At 38.5% G+C, this 17,945-nt stretch overlaps 1 protein-coding gene across 4 annotated transcripts in view; it reads left to right on the top strand.

Annotated features, from left to right (window-relative positions):
• NSD2 (nuclear receptor binding SET domain protein 2) overlaps window positions 1-17,370 on the top strand; it is a 148,742-nt gene extending 131,372 nt beyond the window's left edge. For 3 of the 4 annotated variants that reach the window (XM_034770825.1, XM_034770824.1, XM_034770828.1), the window contains 5 exons: window positions 172-288; window positions 2,888-3,029; window positions 3,778-3,884; window positions 8,060-8,264; window positions 13,655-17,370. In XM_034770825.1, coding sequence (XP_034626716.1) covers window positions 172-288; window positions 2,888-3,029; window positions 3,778-3,884; window positions 8,060-8,264; window positions 13,655-13,923 — 840 coding nt within the window. In that variant the 3' untranslated portion in view covers window positions 13,924-17,370. Of the gene's footprint in view, window positions 1-171; window positions 289-2,887; window positions 3,030-3,777; window positions 3,885-8,059; window positions 8,265-8,742; window positions 9,351-13,654 lie in introns of those variants that run through there. The other variant, XM_034770826.1, reaches the window with a different exon arrangement.
• Window positions 17,371-17,945: the final 575 nt, after the last annotated feature.

Raw genomic sequence — 17,945 nt, 5'->3', positions numbered from 1 at the left:
CTAAAAGAAAAACGTACAAATCTTTATCTCTGAAAGGAATTGATTTGCTCAATAGTGAACATCAAAATAAAAGGAGAACTCTTCATTCCACTCTAATGAAGCATTGGTAGCTTGTGACACTGTTGGTGGGCTTGGTATGTTCTTTACTAGTGACATTCTTCTATCCTTCAGGGAGAGTTTGTGAATGAATATGTTGGTGAACTAATTGATGAAGAGGAGTGTAGGGCAAGAATCAAATATGCCCATGAAAATGATATCACTCACTTCTATATGCTCACTATTGATAAGGTACAGTATTCTACAATTTTTCTTATTTGAATGTAATTATAATTTTAATACACTTTTGATTTTAACTGGCAGGGTAGGTCAGGTTTTTTGGGCTTCTAATCTGAGTTTTCAGCCATTTTGTGTGTTTGTGTGTTTGTTTGTTTGTTTGTTTTTAGGTAGCAGGGATCTGCAGAAAAACACCCAAGAACACCATGCTCTTTTGTAGAAGCTCTTTCCTAGAAATACTGTCTGCATATTGCTCACTTCCAGTCATCTTCACTATACATAGTACAGTTCACTGTGTCTCTGCAGATGCTCTTACTTTGTCCTGTAGGATTTAGTCACTATCAAAGTAGCTCATCACCTAATGAAGATTAAGCTATAACCATCCAGTTATTTGATTCAATAAAGGGATAAAAAACTAACACACCACTACATAGTTTTAAATATCAATACTGGAAATTTGTAATTGACCCTTGATGTAGCCAACAGCCTGAGGTTGTTAGGGTCAGTTTTTCAAAAATATCCATATGTTGGCGTGCCCAAAATGTGCGTGCATGCAGATGTGATAACTGTATGCAAATGACCAGTCAAGCCTGTAACTGGCCATTTGCTGACAAAGTTACTAGATTTACACGCACAGTCAGAATAATTACCCACACGCAGTATAAACTGGCCCTAAATTACAAGGATGAAGTTTTAATAAAGTCATTTAAATACTTTCTTTCCTGATATGCTGCTTTTGAATTAACACCAGAATGCAACAAATTAATACGTAATTTTGCCTCCCAACTCAGTAAAGTACAACTGTCAGGGTTCCCTCCCTACTCTAAACTTTGGGGTACAGATGTGAAAGACACATGAAAGACCCCCTAAGCTTATTTTGACCAGCTTAGGTTAAAAATTTCCCCAAGGCACAAATCCTTTCCTTGTCCTTGGACGGTATTGCTGCCATCACCAAGTGATTTAGACAAAAATTCAGGAAATGGACCATTTGAAGTCCCTATTTCCCCAAAATATCCCCCTAAGCCCCTTCACCCCCTTTCCTGGGGAAGCTTGAGAATAATATACTAACCAGTTGGTTGCCATGTGAGCACAAACCAAACCCCTTGGTTTCTAGGACACTGAAAATCAATCAGGTTCTTAAAAGAAGAACTTTATTATAAAGAAGAAAGTAAAAGAATCATCTCTGCAACATCAGGATGGAAGGTAACTTTACAGGGTAATAAAAGATTTAAAACACAGAGGATTCCCCTCTAGGCTTCGCTTCAAAGTTAAAAACAGGAATAAAACTCACTCTTAGCATAGGAAAATTCACAAGCTAAAACCAAAGATAATTTAACACATTTCCTTGCCTTTCTTACAATTTTTGTAATCTTGGATGTCATTTCAGGTATATTTTTAGGAGATGTTTTTTCCTGCCCTGGTCTGTCTCTCTCTCTCCATCTGCGGAGGTAACAAACAGAGAGCACACAAAAAAACCTCTCCCTCCTCCAATTTTCCCAAAATTGAAAGTATCTTCTTTCCTTATTGGTCCAATCAGGTTATTTGAGTTTCTTAACCCCTTACAGGTAAAGTGATTTTGTACCTCTAGCCAGGAGGGATTTTGTTACTGCATACATAAAGGTTGTTACCCTTCCATTTATAGTTAAGACAGCAACATAAAATCTTCATCCGCTGCCCTGCTTCAAAAAATAAAGAACTCTGAATTTATTATTCATGTCTTAAACTATTGTTCTACCTTAAAGATATAATGGTACTGTGTTTTTTGCCTAGGTTTTTGGTGGTTCTGAGCTCATAAGATGCCAAAAGACTTACCTAACCATAGAGGATTCTTAAACAACTCTTCAAGGAGTCATGTTTTCAAAACTATTTTGGGCTACTTTCATTATTTCATTTTTTTATTGTATGTGGTGTCTTTGGGGCTGTGGAAATTAAAAGAGCACTGGGTGTAAAGATGCAGTTTTGCTTAAAGACAATTTACTAAACCCTTTTTTTGGCTTGGACAAGGATAATTTTTTTAAAGAAGTCTGTGGGGAACTTGAAATGCCTGCAAACAAATGGCGAATTGACAAATACACCTCTACCTCGATATAACGCGGTCCTCGGGAGCCAAAAAATCTTACCGCGTTGTATCGAACTTGCTTTGATCCACGGGAGTGCCCCGCACCCCCCGGAGCACTGCTTTACCGTGTTATATCCGAATTCGTGTTATATCGGGTCGTGTTATATTGGGGTAGAGGTGTACTATTTAATACGGTATTTTCAAAACATAACAGTGTTTCAAACACAGAGTTAAAGGCAAGATTAATTTGGTTTTTATTTTTTGAAGCTTTTACCTGTCTAAACCAGCATGCTCACAAGCAAACCTATCCTGCCATGTGACTGTGATAGATGTTGGAAAAATGTGAGCAAGATCATGAGTATTGCTTTGGGAGTGTCTCATCCCAGTTTGTGAGACACAACAGTTTTCAGTACAACATGTAACGTTGACATATTTGCAAGCTTTTGGGTGAAAAGAGCATTCATATCCTTCAAAAATTACATGAACACTTTAAAATAACTCATGTAATTTCTTCTGATGAATAAAATTTCATTTTATTACTTTTCTAATTTCCAGGACCGTATTATTGATGCTGGCCCCAAAGGAAACTATTCTCGTTTTATGAATCACAGCTGCCAACCAAATTGTGAGACTCTAAAATGGACAGTGAATGGAGACACTCGTGTAGGCCTGTTTGCTGTGTGTGATATTCCTGCAGGTTTGTATGTTTGTGTTTTAATACATGAAGTTTAAACCTACTGCTACATAAATCTTTGTTGAATTTCTGTCAAATGAGACTTGATGTGAGACAGTCATGGTTTGATTTAACTGATTAAATTCAACACAAGTGTTCTTCAGGGAGCTCAGTTTGTTTTCTCTTCTTAGAGAAGAGAATGTGGATTCATGCATTTCCTTTAATAAGCTCATCCTTATTATTGAGCCTTAGACAAGCCTAGAAAAGGATGCTTTTTATTATTATTGCTTATGTGTATCATGGTAGCTCCTACAGACCCCATTTAGTATTGGGGTCCCATTGTGGTGTGCTCTTTTACCAATACATAGCAAAAGATGGTCCTTGTCTTAAATAGGATTTCGTTCTTTGAGATAAGATTTAGCATGTGCGTGTAACAATCAGAGTGGGGAAGGGAGGATGTAGCAAACAGTAATAAAAACATGTTTATATAGGCCAGCTGTGGGCACACCTAGATGGTTTCATATCAGTTTATATAAAATGTATCATTGAATAAGATAAATATTAGAAGTCTGTACTGGACATCTACCTAGTCATGATCAATGTTTGTGAACTATATAGAGGAAAAAATAAGATAGATGATCAGAGACCAGACATTAAAGGGGAGAAGCAGAGTAGAACTTTTACTTGTGGATTAACTGTTGATGTATTTTGTTATCCTGTATTTCACATTTATTAAAGGGAAATGATAAACAGTCTCTTATCTTTTGTTCAGGGAAAGAGCTGACTTTTAACTACAACCTTGACTGTCTGGGCAATGAAAAAACTGTCTGTAAATGTGGTGCCCCAAACTGCAGTGGATTTCTTGGGGATAGACCAAAGGTATGTAAAGTGTAGTCTGAATTTAAAAGTATCATCCTTCAAAACTAAAATTAAGTTAAAAATATTGTAAGTATTCAAAAATATATGTGGGAGTATGTATGTTTGAGTATGTGGGAGTTGGAGGGGAGTTGTATGAAAACTTTAGCAAATAAAGTAACATCCTCTAAAAACTATCAGACGTCTACTCCTGAGATCCTTAGCAAGTGCTATGGAAGGAAATGGTACCATATATCCTTCCCCTTTTTGAGGGGGGTGTATGTGTGTACATGTACGTACATTATGCTGTCCACTTCCTTCATGGGAAGGTGTGAACATTATGTTGCCATCTGATTTTTCCATGCAGAGGTTCAGTGGGACTGGTGAGGTTTCTGCTGCTGCTTGCCTCCCCTTTGTAGGGTGCTGAAGATATACCCCTACCAGGGAAAGACTAAAGATTTTGCCATTGGATAAGAGAATCTCTCCCTCTGTCATCTCTTTTTCTCCCTACAAATCCTAAAAAATGTGGCACGAGGACTGATTTCCTGAGGGAGTTTCCTCAAAACTTTCTAAGCACCCTGAAATTTTATCAGGAGACATCCTCTTGGTAAAACTTAACATCTCTCTGTGGAGAAAAGCTGAGTTGGCTCAGCTGTTAGGGGAGAGGCATTGGTAGACCAGCTGTCATTAGATCCTGAAATCAAGTGAAAAACATAGGTAGGAGGAGGCACAGCGAATAGCCTTCCACTGTTGCATGTCTCCTTTAGTGTGTGGCAGAAAGGAAAGTATGTTAGAAGCAGTCAGAAATTGAGCTAAGAGCTCAGGCTACTGGTGATTGAACTGGCAAGAGCACAGTGAGTGGGGGGGAAAGAATATTGTGACTTTTTTTCTTTTTTTAAAATCACTGCAACATGTTTCCCACGTCAGTTTCACATTTTGAAATTTATCTTCATAAAGCAAAAACAAGAGACTTTCTTTCTTAAAATGAAGAACAGGAGTACTTGTGGCACCTTAGAGACTAACAAATTTATTAGAGCATAAGCTTTCGTGGGCTGTAGTCCACGAAAGCTTATGCTCTAATAAATTAGTTAGTCTCTAAGGTGCCACAAGTACTCCTGTTCTTCTGTTTGCGGATACAGACTAACACGGCTGCTACTCTGAAACCTTTCTTAAAATGAAAACTTAGGTCTCCAATAGTTGCTTGGCCCCTTTTTAAAGTCCACCATAGCCCAACAGGTCATTCTGACACTATAGTTTACCAGTACTTCCTCCTCTGAAAATTATAGTTTTAGTTTATAGTGCATTAGATTTCTCAAAGTTCTTTCGATTAAAGCCCATATGAACCTTTTGAAACCAGCAGTTTTGAAGTATTTGAAATAAAACTGACATCTGTGTTTTTCCTGTACTATATAGAGGAATGGCCTCTTAATCACCTCAGATTTGGTCAAAAATTGTAATCTGGGCACAGGCCACATGCAAAAATGAAGTGAAAATAACCTGTATTGCGGTTTTTAGGGGAAATGGCAGAGGAAGGGAAAATCAAGCTCCTAAAGGACAGAAAGTTTCAACCTTAACTATGGAGAAGCTGTCTGATATTTGTCCTTGATACTGCTCAATGCTAGACGCTTAAGAGGGAGGATGTAAAACCTCCACAATGCCCCTAATTATACCTTTTTAGAAGGGTTTTTTCAGTCCAGCCTTGTGATCAGCTCACACACAGAACCCTGCAGAAATTAAACATCCTGGTCAGTTTTAGCAAGCTTTCTGGTTTGCTTGGTAAGGTGGGCTTATTTGAACGTGTTTTAATGCGGCCAAATGTGAGGTTATATGTACAGCCAGGATCAAAATATGTACCATATATACTGGATCATAAGCCGGTTCATTTATAAGCCAGCCTCCCCGCCCAAAAGATGGATAAGTAAAAATGGAAATTTTTTATAACCCGTTCATAAGCCGACCCTATAATTCAGGGGGTCAGCAAACTTTGGCTCCCGGGCCATCAAGATAAGCCGCTTGGGGGCTGAGATGGTCTGTTTACCTCAAGCATCCGCAGGCACAGAGGTAAACTTAAGTAAACAAAGTGTCCCGGCGCACCAGCTGCTTACCCTGACAGGCTGGGACAGCAACTGGTGGGGAAATTGTGGGGGGGGGGGGGGGAGAAGCTGGGAGTCAGTGAGTAACCCCTGTGACCACCCCCCACGACCTCACCCCTAGCTTGGGACCCCCCACACTCTCCCCATCCCATCCCTTCCCACCTTATCTGGGGAGGGCCTGGGGAGGATGTCGCTGACCTGGCTGGAGCTGCTCCGGCAGGCTGGGCATCGCAGCCACAGCCTGCTCTGGCGGGCCAGACGGGGTGGCACGGCCGCAGCATGTTCCAGCGGGCTGGACCGGGTGGCACGGCCACAGCGTGCTCCGGCAGACCGGGTGGCGCAGTCACAGCCTGCTCTGTGGGGCGGGGCCGAGCGGCACGGCTGCAGCCTGCCTGCTCGGAGCTGCAGCTGCTTTGGAGGCTGGGGGGAGAGCAGCGTGGCCAGAAGCGGAGAGACTCTAGCCCTGCCTCTTCCCTTCTTGCTCTGCTGCCTCTCCTTGCTCCCTCTGTTAGGGGGACAGAGAGGCTGTGTCCCAGGTCTCCTTCTCTATACCCATTCATACTCCGACCCCCTTCTCTGGTGCTTCCCTTTTTTACTAAAAAAAATTCGGCTTATGAACAAGTATATACAGTAAGTCACTCGTGGGAGATAACCATCTGAACATGGGCTCTCAGTGTGATGATGTGACTGAACACAAATTTGATCCTTGAATGTATAATCTGGGGAATACCCAGTAGAATTTCAGTATTACCTCTGTGTACAGCATCAGTGAGACCATGGAATAATGTGTCAATTTCTGATGTCCTCTCTTCAAAAACACTTTGTTAAAACTGGAAGAGGATCAGGAAAGAACTATAAGAATGATTTGAGGTCTGGAAAACCTACTCTGGAAAACCTACTCTACAGTGAGAGACTAAAATAAGTTTGGTCTATTTAGTTTATCAAAGAGAAGATTTATAGGCAACTTGATCATAGTCTGAGTGGAGACAAATTCTAATAGTAGAGGAGTCTAAGTTAAAGGCACAACAAGATTCAGTGGCTGGAAGTTGAAGTTACATACATTCAGACTGGAAATAAGGCACAAATTTTTAACTGTGATAATAATAAACCATTGGAACAACACATCTTGGAATGTGGTGGATTACTATCTCTTGAAGTCTTTAGATCGAGATTGGATGTCTTTTTAAAAGATATATGGTCTAACTCAACCAGATGTTAATGGGCTTGATGCAGGAATTACTGGATGAGGTTTCATGACGTAGATTTAGCAGATCAGATTATAAAATTGACCATTTTTGCTTTAAAATCTGAGGCTGTTATAACTTTTTTTTATAGCTAGCATAACTGCAGATGTTCTCCTTAATTCAAGAGACGGTTTAAAAATATTTTTATGCAACATACAATTAGTTGGCAAACTCACAGGCTAGGTTTCTAGGCTATTGCATCAAATATATAAGAAAGTTTAGAATTTTTTAAATCCATTTTATTTTTCTTGCCTTTTTAATATAGAGTGCTCCTCTTTATTTTTATAATGTGGAAAGGATTATGTAGGAGCACCCACTTAGTTTCTTGATATCATTTATTTTATATGCTGCCACTCTTTTGCTTTCTAAAATATAGTTCTAACATTTTTTCTATGTATTCTTTTGGTACTGTTAGAAAAACTTGACGGCCCCAGAGACTGAAGTCCAGACATGCACACATGGGTGGCAGTAAGGCAGGCTTCTTCACAATGTCCTGCTAATGTGTTGTCTCAGCTTTGACTTTGCAAGGATATCATCTGGGGATAAGAGGGTATCCCAGGGCCCTGTAGTGAATCAAACTTTGGCCTCCCTGCTGTCACTGCCCATTAGGAAGTCAGTTAATGCCAACATATGGGAACTGGGAGCCCAAACTGTCTTAATCTCTTCTAGCACAAAGCCGTGCATGCTGCAATCATCCTTCTTTCCCTTTTCTGGCCCTTTCTAGTATTGCAACTTAATTTTTTAGAGATACAGTGACCAGATCTGTTTACCTTTTTAAAATGTTTCTTTCTGAGTTATGGAACGTTGTTTGTTTGTTTTTCTTCAAAATTGGGATCTAAAAACTTGTAATTTCCTTCTTTAGAATTCTTCCACTAATTCTTCAGAGGAAAAAGGCAAAAAGACCAAAAAAAGAACTCGGAGGCGTAAAACAAAAAGTGAGGGAAAGAAAGAGTCTGAAGATGACTGTTTCCGTTGTGGGGATGGAGGTCAACTTGTATTGTGTGACAGGAAATCTTGTACTAAGGCATACCATCTCTCCTGTCTTGACTTGGTGAAACGTCCTTTTGGTGAGTAAAGCATTTGTGAAGGGGTGGGAAAGGAAGGAAGCTATATATAATAAACTAATGTATTGAAATATATCTCGTACAGGGCTTGCAAAAATATTCATTTATACATTGCATCTTTTCAAGACTTCCCTGTTTTGAAATCAAGGACTTTTTGTTGTTATAGTGAGTGCTATATTTGTAAATGGGATAGGAGTCCTTGAAGATGAAGATCTAGTAGTACTCTCTCATGCCTTTCTGGGAAAATGACATTTAGTTTAAGGAACCCAGGCAGTGGCGCTCACGTCACTCAGTTAGTCCAGGGTTCTGCTGTCACATAGAAAGTGAAATCATCCTCAGAAGAACTCATGAACTCAGATAGTTCAAAGATGCATGTGCTAAGGGAAAAGCAGCAGCATCTGGACTGAGGTAAGTATGAGGACTTTTGGAATGGTGGGTCTCAAGTTCTGTCTCAAATGTGATTGAGTGAGGTCTGTTACAGATCTGTGGTCCCAGAACTGAACCTGCTATGTGAAACGTGAAAAGGAGAAGCAAGCAAAGCCTGTCTATTCAAAGCCAAGTACAATGATGACCAAGCCAGTGTCCCAGGGCAGGAGAGATTGGCAGAATATGGAGTTGGTGATATGGGAACTCTGCCTGTGACCAAAGCTTGCAATGAAGGGGCCAGTTGTACCAGAAGCCAATTGGTGCCAAGATACTGAAAATGTTAACACTAAGGATGGTCCAAATACTAAATGTATTCAGTATCTTGGTGCGGAGGAGGATCATTTCATTGTTTTATCTTAACTCCAAGGAAGGAAAATACCTTGAACTCAGTAGATCTGCTGTGTGCACTCATTGTTTCTAAGTTGATGTTCCAGCTTACGCTGCCAGGGGAATTGAATCCAAGGTTGAACAGCTCTGGGAGGATGGCTTAGCATGATCCTGCTCAACACAGTCTATTATGCAGGATGACATGTGAAGTTCGTGTACATCTAGCTGTTCTTAGGCCCTTGAATCCCTCTGGCTGCTCATTCCCAACTTGACAGGTCAATTCCAGGAATTGGATGTTTAATCCTTCAGATCAGGTGGATAAAAATCAATAATTAAAAAAAAAATTAAAAAGACAATTTTTTAAATTTACACTGGATTTTTTTATTTTGTCATTTAAATTATAATTTTTTCTTTTTTAAAATAAGCATGTTTGAAATGAAATCTGAATTTAATACGAATTATGTTAACTTTTTATAATCTCTTAAAACATTTAAATAAAAAATAAATATGCTGAATCCATACCCTCTTTCAAAAGCTTTGAGTTAAAACCTGCTTTTCTACATAAAAAGAATCGTGGGAGGGCAGGAATCTAATTGTTGAAGTCAGGCTGACTTACTGTGCCATATTTATAAAGCTTAAGTAATTTAGGGGACTTCCATTTTCATGAGAGTAGGAACTTATGTTCCAGTTATTTTCACTTAGGCATGTTTGAACATTTTCCCAGGCTGACCTGAAATAATTAGCTTAATTCACTAACTACAGTTAATCCCTCTATTTAGTAAATCATTTAGTTGTAAATGTGAAATGTATTTTGGACACACAAACTTCTCTTATCAAAACATTTAAGGTTGTTTTGTTTAATAAAATAAATTATATATGCTGTTTTATATGTTCAATTGAATTCCAGTTACTGTCATAATGCAAATTATGAGCAAAAAGTTAATTATCTAGAAAACAAACAACATATCATTTACCATTTTCTAACATAATAAAAATGTACAATTAATAGGAATTTGAAAATATTAAGCTGTATAATTGCTTCTAGTTAGTGTACCCTCTTAGGCCTGGTCTACACTATGGGGTTAGGTCGAATTTAGCCACGTTAGGTCGATTTAAAAATGAATGCATCCACACAACCAACCCCTTTCCATCGACCTAAAGGGCTCTTAAAATCAACTTCTGTACTCCTCCCTGGCGAGGGGAGTAGCGCTAACATCGATTTTTGCTGTGTCGAATTTGGGGTGGTGTGGACGCAAATCGACAGTATTGGCCTCCGGGAGCTATCCCAGAGTGCTCCATTGTGACCTCTCTGGACAGCACTTTGAACTCCGATGCACTAGCCAGGTACACAGGAAAAGCCCCGGGAACTTTTGAATTTAATTTCCTGTTTGGGCAGCGTGGTGAACTCAGCAGCGCAGGTTACCATGCAGTCCCCCCAGAACCATAGAGCGTAGAATGTTACTACACTCCTCCTATCATCTGCGTCCCTGAGGTTATTACAGATTAGAAGGCAAAAAAAAACGCACTCGCGATGACATGTTTTCTGAGCTCATGCAGTCCTCCCACACTGATAGGGCGCAGCTTAATGCATGGAGGCATTCAGTGGCTTTGGCCAGGAAAGAATTAAGTGAGCGCGAAGAGCAGAGCCAGGACGCGATGCTGAGGCTAATGGGGGAGCAAACGGACATGATGAAGCATCTGTTGGAGCTGCAGGAAAGCCAACAAGAGCACAGACCCCCGCTGCAATCCACTGTATAACCACCTACCCTCCTCCCCATGTTCCATAGCCTCCTCACCCAGACACCCAAGAACACAGGTGGGGGGAGGCTCCAGGGACCCAGCCACGCCACTCCACTCCAGAGGATGGCCCAAGCAACAGAAGGCTGTCATTCAAACAGTTTGATTTTTTTAGTGTGGCTACAATAAGCAATGTGGCCTTGTCCCTCCCTCCTCCCGCACCCCACCCGGGCTACCTTGTCCGTTATCTCGCAGTTTTTTTAATTAATAAAAAAAAGAATGCATGGTTTCAAAACAATAGTTACTTTATTTTGAAGGTGGGAGGGTGGTTGGCTTACAGGGAATTAAAATCAACAAAGGGGGCAGGTTTGCATCAAGGAGAAACACACACAACGGTCACACCAAAGCCTGGCCAGTCATGAAACTGGTTTTCAAAGCCTCTCTGATGTGCAGCGCACCTTTCTGTGCTCTTCTAATCGCCCTGGTGTCTGGCGCAAAACGATAGTCTGTCATTACTTTCACGGAGGGAGGGGTGACTGATGACATGTGCCCAAAACCACCCACGACAATGTTTTTGCCCCATCAGCCATTGGGAGCTCAACCCAGAATTCCAATGGGCAGTGGAGACTGCAGGAACTGTGGGATAGCTTCCCACAGTGCACCGCTCTGTGAGCCGATACTAGCCACGGTAGTGAGGATGCACTCCGCCGACTTAATGCAGACATATGCAATCGACTGTATAAAATCGATTTCTAAAAATCGACTTCTATAAAAATCGACCTAATTTCGTGGTGTAGACATACCCTTAGCTAGCAAAAAATATGTACCTGAATCTAGTGTAAAGGTTCTATTTAGTTATAAAGCAACATGTTTTAATGGTTATATCAACAAATGAGAATGCACCTTTCTTTAGAAAGTAACTGAAGTACAAATGGAAAAGTTGAATAAAGTCAGTTATTTAAATTGAGGCTTTCCACCTGGTGATTTAAACAGCAGATTTAAATCACCTTGATTTAAATCAATCCACCATACTTAGGACAGTTGGTTCCAGAAGACAATGCTGACATAGCCACTCCTGGAAGATGATCACTTTCTTTGTGGATGGTAAAAACCTTGCACATTGGTAAAAACCTTGCACAATGAACACTGATCAAGAGTGTGCCCCTCCTGTGCCTGACAGTCTTGGCTGTTATGGATATGGTGCTATCCAAGGGGCACATGGAATAGGAACGAACATAGGACTGGAAAGGACCTCCTGTGTCCTTTATAAATTTAACAAGCTCCATCTGAAAACTAGTTAGAAGCTGTTTCAGCAGTCTTCCAATAGGAGTAGTGGGGCAAAGTCACCCCTCTGATGGTAAGAAACTTTAATTACCATCTAAATTTATGGCCAGTTTATAGCCATTTGCTTTTGGTTCAGTACTGTCCTTTAGCTTAAATAGCTCTTATCCCCTCCTGTGCTTTAACACCGTGATGTATTTATAGAGTGCAATCCTATCCCCTGGCAGCCAAGGCTAAACAGCCAAGCTTTTTCTTTCACCTCTTGTAAAACTCTCCATTCCTCTGATCATCCTTCTAGCTTTTCTCTGCACCTATTCCAGTGTGAATGAATCTTTCCTGGACATGGGTGAGCAGAATTGTACCCAGAATTCCAGATGAGATCTTACCAGTGCTTTGTTCAGGGCATTAATACCGCCCTATTTCTACTGAAAATAATTCACCTCATACATCCTAGAAACATATTTGCCTATTTTCTGGCCACATCATGTTGGTGGCTCATGATCATCCTGTGATTGATCAATACACCCAGGACTTTTTCCTCTTCTGTTATTTCCAACTGATTAGCCCCCAGGTTATAGCAGAAATTCTTATTAGTCCCTAAATGCATGACTCTGAGAGAAGTTCTAAACTTTCATGAAAGGGAGCAGATAGGGATAGCAAGTATCAGGGGGTAGCCGTGTTAGTCTGTATCTACAAAAACAACAAGGAGTCTGGTGGCACCTTAAAGACTAACATATTTATTTGGGCATAAGCTTTCGTGAGTAAAAACCTCACTTCTTCGGATGCAGTGGATGCTGCTGAATCTTGCTTGTTGCCTACTATGGTTAGAAGTGACTGAATGGTGATTGGAGCTGTATCACATAATATCCTGAAGTAGAGTGCTGAGGTCATAAGGTGTCTACAAATCCCCACAGGACACTGCAACTTGGATAGATTCAGTGATATCTACATCACCTGCAATGAAGATCCATGTAGATAATGCTCAAAGAAGAATTAATTTTCCCTGCATTTAACTCTGCACCACTTGTTTATTTTTGTTTTTGGCAGTCAGAAACTTCAGAAAAGGGAAAAGATAGATGTGCACACCAAAATGTGACACAAAAGTAGATTTAGAGATGTCTGTCAGTTCTGTGCTGTAACTTCTGGGATGGATAGAGGTTTCCAGAAACCACAAATTAACCAAAGCAAAAGAGCAACAGCATGGAGTTCACTGAATTTATTTGATTTCCACATGAACAGAAGTTCTCATTAAAAGGCAGAAAGTTTTACTATACTGGATTGGAACTCAGAAGATATTGCAAGTAACCCCCAGAATAATTTATACTGATTTGACTCTGGTGCTCTTTAAGTAAAATGTGGTCAAGTGTGCTATTCAATACAGTCTACTGAGCTTAACTAAAAGTCCTCTACTATTTTGCTTTTAACAAGAGTACTTAGTAACAACAGTTAAAATCTTCAGTTATATTTTTTATAACTATCCACTTTTTTAAAGCAAAGTTAGTATTTATCATGCAGATATTAAAACACTAAATTCATACTTTGCTTTTTTGCAACATGAAGTTTATTCTCCTGTTAACAAAGAAAATCTCAATTTATCTAATGTTCTTCATCTTTAATTACAGGAAAGTGGGAGTGTCCTTGGCACCACTGTGATGTTTGTGGCAAGCCTTCTGTTTCTTTTTGCCACATCTGCCCAAATTCTTTCTGCAAGGAACATGAAGATGGGACAGTACTAAATTCTACATTAGATGGACAGTTATGCTGCTCTGAACATGTTCTTGGGGTAGATTCTGTTGAAAATCAGAAGACTGAGAAACCCCCCCAAAAATTGACCAAGTTGAAGCCTAAGAGAAAGCGAAGAAACAGATGGATGAGAGCTGAATGCAAATAATAATGAACTGCAGTTTCTACTGCCAACACTATCTTGTAGATAAGTTGTGAATAAGGCCAGGGAAGGACACAATTTTACATATATCCTGTAAAGGTTACATTTAGGTGAAAAGCATTTTTTAATCCACTGAGCCAACCACAGCAGTCTTCTGCTGCATCTGCACTGATAACGAACTATGGCATACATAGTTCAGAAATTTTTTCAGGACAAACCAAACTTATTACTCAGCATTACAGCTACACTTGAATTTTACAAATGTAAAAGGTTCCCTCCAATGTTTTTCCGTTTGGAGGTAAATTAAAATCAAGGTAGGCATATAAACATAGTTCTTGAGATAGTATTTGCCATCCAACAGATGTTTAAAATAGTGTATCCTTGAAAGATGTTGTTAGTTCTCAAGTTATTTTAAATAAGAAATGGCTTGGTATGCAGTCCAAATGAGATCTGCTTGCTTTGTATTCATTGTGGAGGAAGAGCTTGAGTGCCATGCACAACCCAGGTGCATATCTCAGTATAACCACAGACTTTACAATTTGTTCTTGCTCTTACAAAATGGCTGTCTAATTGTTCTTAAATAAAAAATAATTGGTTTTAAATATCCTTCCACCAAGAAATACAGTGCATGGTGGAAAGAAGCACACTGTACTAGCAAGGGGAAACCTTGCAAGAGAATTTTTATTCTATGCTCTTTTTTCCTCCCCCCTATTTAATTTCAGCTAAATAGAAATACACTTGATCTTGCAGCACTATACAAAGTCCAGACTTAAATGATATTGTCTTGCAATCAAGCCCCAATATTTAGGATATTTGTTTTTTAATTTTAAAAAATCTGTTTTTTTCCGCAAATTCGGTGGCCTTTTTTTGTTCAGAGGCAAGCATTTCTCCGCAGTTTGCAGTCCAAACATTGCATCATGTTAGTGCAAAAAAACAAAATATGAAACTGAATAGTCAATTTAATGAAAAAAGCCAGAAGAAATTATTTAAAAGTAAAATAGATTTTAAACTAACACAAATGACATAATTAAATATAAAATGTAACTTGATTATGTCCCTTTTTCAACAGCTTTTATGAAAAATGACTACTTGACTCAGATAGGGCATACTACTTGAAGTCATTCCTTACTGGCTTAGGAGTTCACCACCTGGCTTTTTACCACCACTCCATTATTTCAGCAAAGCTGTTTCAATTTTTTGACTCCCATAAGCTTTTCAAAATTACAGTATACATGCATACAATATTTAGGCTAAATGGAAATAATTATAGAATTAGGGGGAAAAGGTAAATAAAAATATCTGAAATTTTACCTACTATTCGATGCTATTTTTGTATAATTGCAATATGGTTAGGCAACGTTACAAACAAGTTTTGACTTGTGCAATCATAACTCAGCCCACATAAATGCAATGTACACTCTTATGCCCATTTAATAATTTTGATATGTTCTAGCTTAGTTTGCCTTTAATAGTGCGGAACCTCTGTGTAGCTCCTCTTTAATGAAGCATAGCTATATCATAAAAATGTATATTTTTTCAAAATATTTTTTCAGGGCTTGATTGCAGATCTAGCTTTAATTATTGGACTCTACAGCTGTTCCCCATATATGAAAACTTTGTGACTGTCATTTTATTAGAAAATTTTAATTGAAACAATTCTAAAATGTATCTTTACCCCATGGTGAAATCTGAAATCTTTTTATTTTTGTTTTGTAACTGAGCAACTGCTTTACTCTTTTTGTTTTGTTGTTTTATCAAAATTTATAAACACTGTTGGAAGGTTAATTCTTCCTTTTTCAACTAATCCTTTGCTTGAAGTAACACATTTCAATGTAGGGAAAAGTGTTACATTAGTGGTTATGAGATTTTTACTTCACTTTTAGCAAATCAATATACAAAGACTTGCACATGATGTAAAAATTGAAGGTTTCTCAAATGTGTTTGTGGGGAATGTTCTTTCTTCAGAGGTCCTTTCTTATACTGCCAAGGCTGAAGCATAGACAGGTACCTAAACTGAAAACCAAAAAGGTATGCTGTATATTCTTTCAGAATGGGGAAGGGAAGTTAGATATATTTTGAAGGGAGGGAAGGGGGAGGAGAGGGGAGGGAGCAAAAGCAAAAATGAAGGAATTTGGTGTAATAAGAATGAATATTTCAATATTTGTTTCTTTGGATAAAATAACCTCTGAGGAAAGGTTTATAAGAATACTTTTTAAATAAGTTATTATAAAACTTACCTTGAATTCTAGTGCTTTAAATTTTTTATATTGTTCATAGGTTTGTAGCTTTGTATCACCTCATTGCTGTACTAGTTCCAGTGTGTTGGAATAGTTGTGGAGATATCCCCATCACAGAAACCACCATCACCACTGTTATTAATTGGCACCATTGCAGAAACCAAAAACCGAATGATTGTGGAATCTGCCAATTTACCTTCTTGGTCAGGTTCTGAAGCACATTAGTGCAGCAGCATGCACTACTACCATTCATGCTGTGCTTGTCTGTGGATAAATAAAGACTTCAGTCTCCATGGCTGTCACTTCCAACACTTTTTCAAAATTTAGAGAGTGATTTCCTGCTGTCTGTGGTTTACTCTTTCTACTTTCTTCCCAATCCTAAATTATTTGGGCCAATAGATACTTGCATCCCTGAGAAGAATAAACTCTAGGGCTTGCACTTCTAGATGTTTACTTTAAGTTAGTTAAATTAGTTAATTATTGAAAATCCTATTCCTTGTATTGATTACTTACTCTTGAAATTGATACTGTTTACAAATATGGGTCAAATTCTCCCCTGATTCATATCCCATGCAACCTTACTGAGCTCAGCAGGATTGCTTTGAATGTAGCTCAGGGTATAATTTAGTCTGTGGTTCAGTAAGATATTTTAAACATCTTTTTTTCATTAATACTGTCTATACCTTATGTCTTAAAAAACAGACCATCTCCTGTAAAGGGACACAAGAACCTTTAGTAGCCAACATCTACAAAGATTGGGCATCCAATTGTAAAGTCATCTAAATACCAATTGCAACATAAGCATGTCATGAAATTATATCAAAATGTTTACATTTCATCTCAGCCATTGAGGTATAAGAGCTGATTTTTTTCAGTAAATTCTGCTACACTAAGTTGGTATACAATAGGCCAATTAAAATAGGTTGTTGCCTCCTGATCAAATGAGAGACAGTATAGAAGTATGGTTCCAGTTAAAACATATCACAAGTATTTTTATACAGTCTGGAAAATATAATCAATTAAATTGAATTGCGGGTTTGTTCTGTAGTTTGCATTCATGGTAAGTTTTTAGGGGCTTTTATTTTAAATATTTTAAATACTGGAATTACTTTGGAGAAGTATTAATGGAAATATTCTATATTGCTAGTCATTATTCCTTGACAACCTTTTGAGAAATTTCAGTGTCTTATTAAATATTAAAGTTCATTCCTAGTTATCTTCTTATTGAAATTGCCAGTTCTTGTTTGAAAAAGTGAATAAAATGCAGACTCTAGTCTTACCGTAATCTTTTAGAAAACAATGAAATGGTGTATATTGTGGAAATACATGAGTGTATTGCTGTATCAGTAAGGCTTGAAAGGACTGTGGCTTCATAATGAAAATTTATGCTTCACGGTTTTTTGAAAAGGTTGACTGGAATTAGCACCATTTTAAGCTTTTATCTAGGTATTACCGGTTGTGCTTTAGACTTCACTGTTATGTCTTTCAGTTTGTTATAGGCAGAGCTGGTAGTTCAGCCGAACACTTCCCATTATAAGGAGTAATTATAACTTTACAAAACTTTAATCATTTGGGCTGACATTTTCCATGCCAGGTGACTGTCAGGCTAATCTTTATATTTATTTTTTTTTTTCTTATTTTTTTTCAAGTTCCAGCAGAAATGGTCAGCTGTTCCCAAGAACAAGATTAGGAAAAAATATGTTGTTTTACCCATGTTGGAAAAAAGATTCTCACATTTGTTTTGTTGAGAAATTTGCACATTCATTCTCTGGAGCAGGGATTTCAAATTGG

Source organism: Trachemys scripta, chromosome 5 (assembly GCF_013100865.1).
Source record: "Trachemys scripta elegans isolate TJP31775 chromosome 5, CAS_Tse_1.0, whole genome shotgun sequence".
NCBI classification, from domain to species: Eukaryota; Metazoa; Chordata; order Testudines; family Emydidae; genus Trachemys; species Trachemys scripta.
This window is presented reverse-complemented; position numbering and strand designations above follow the sequence as displayed.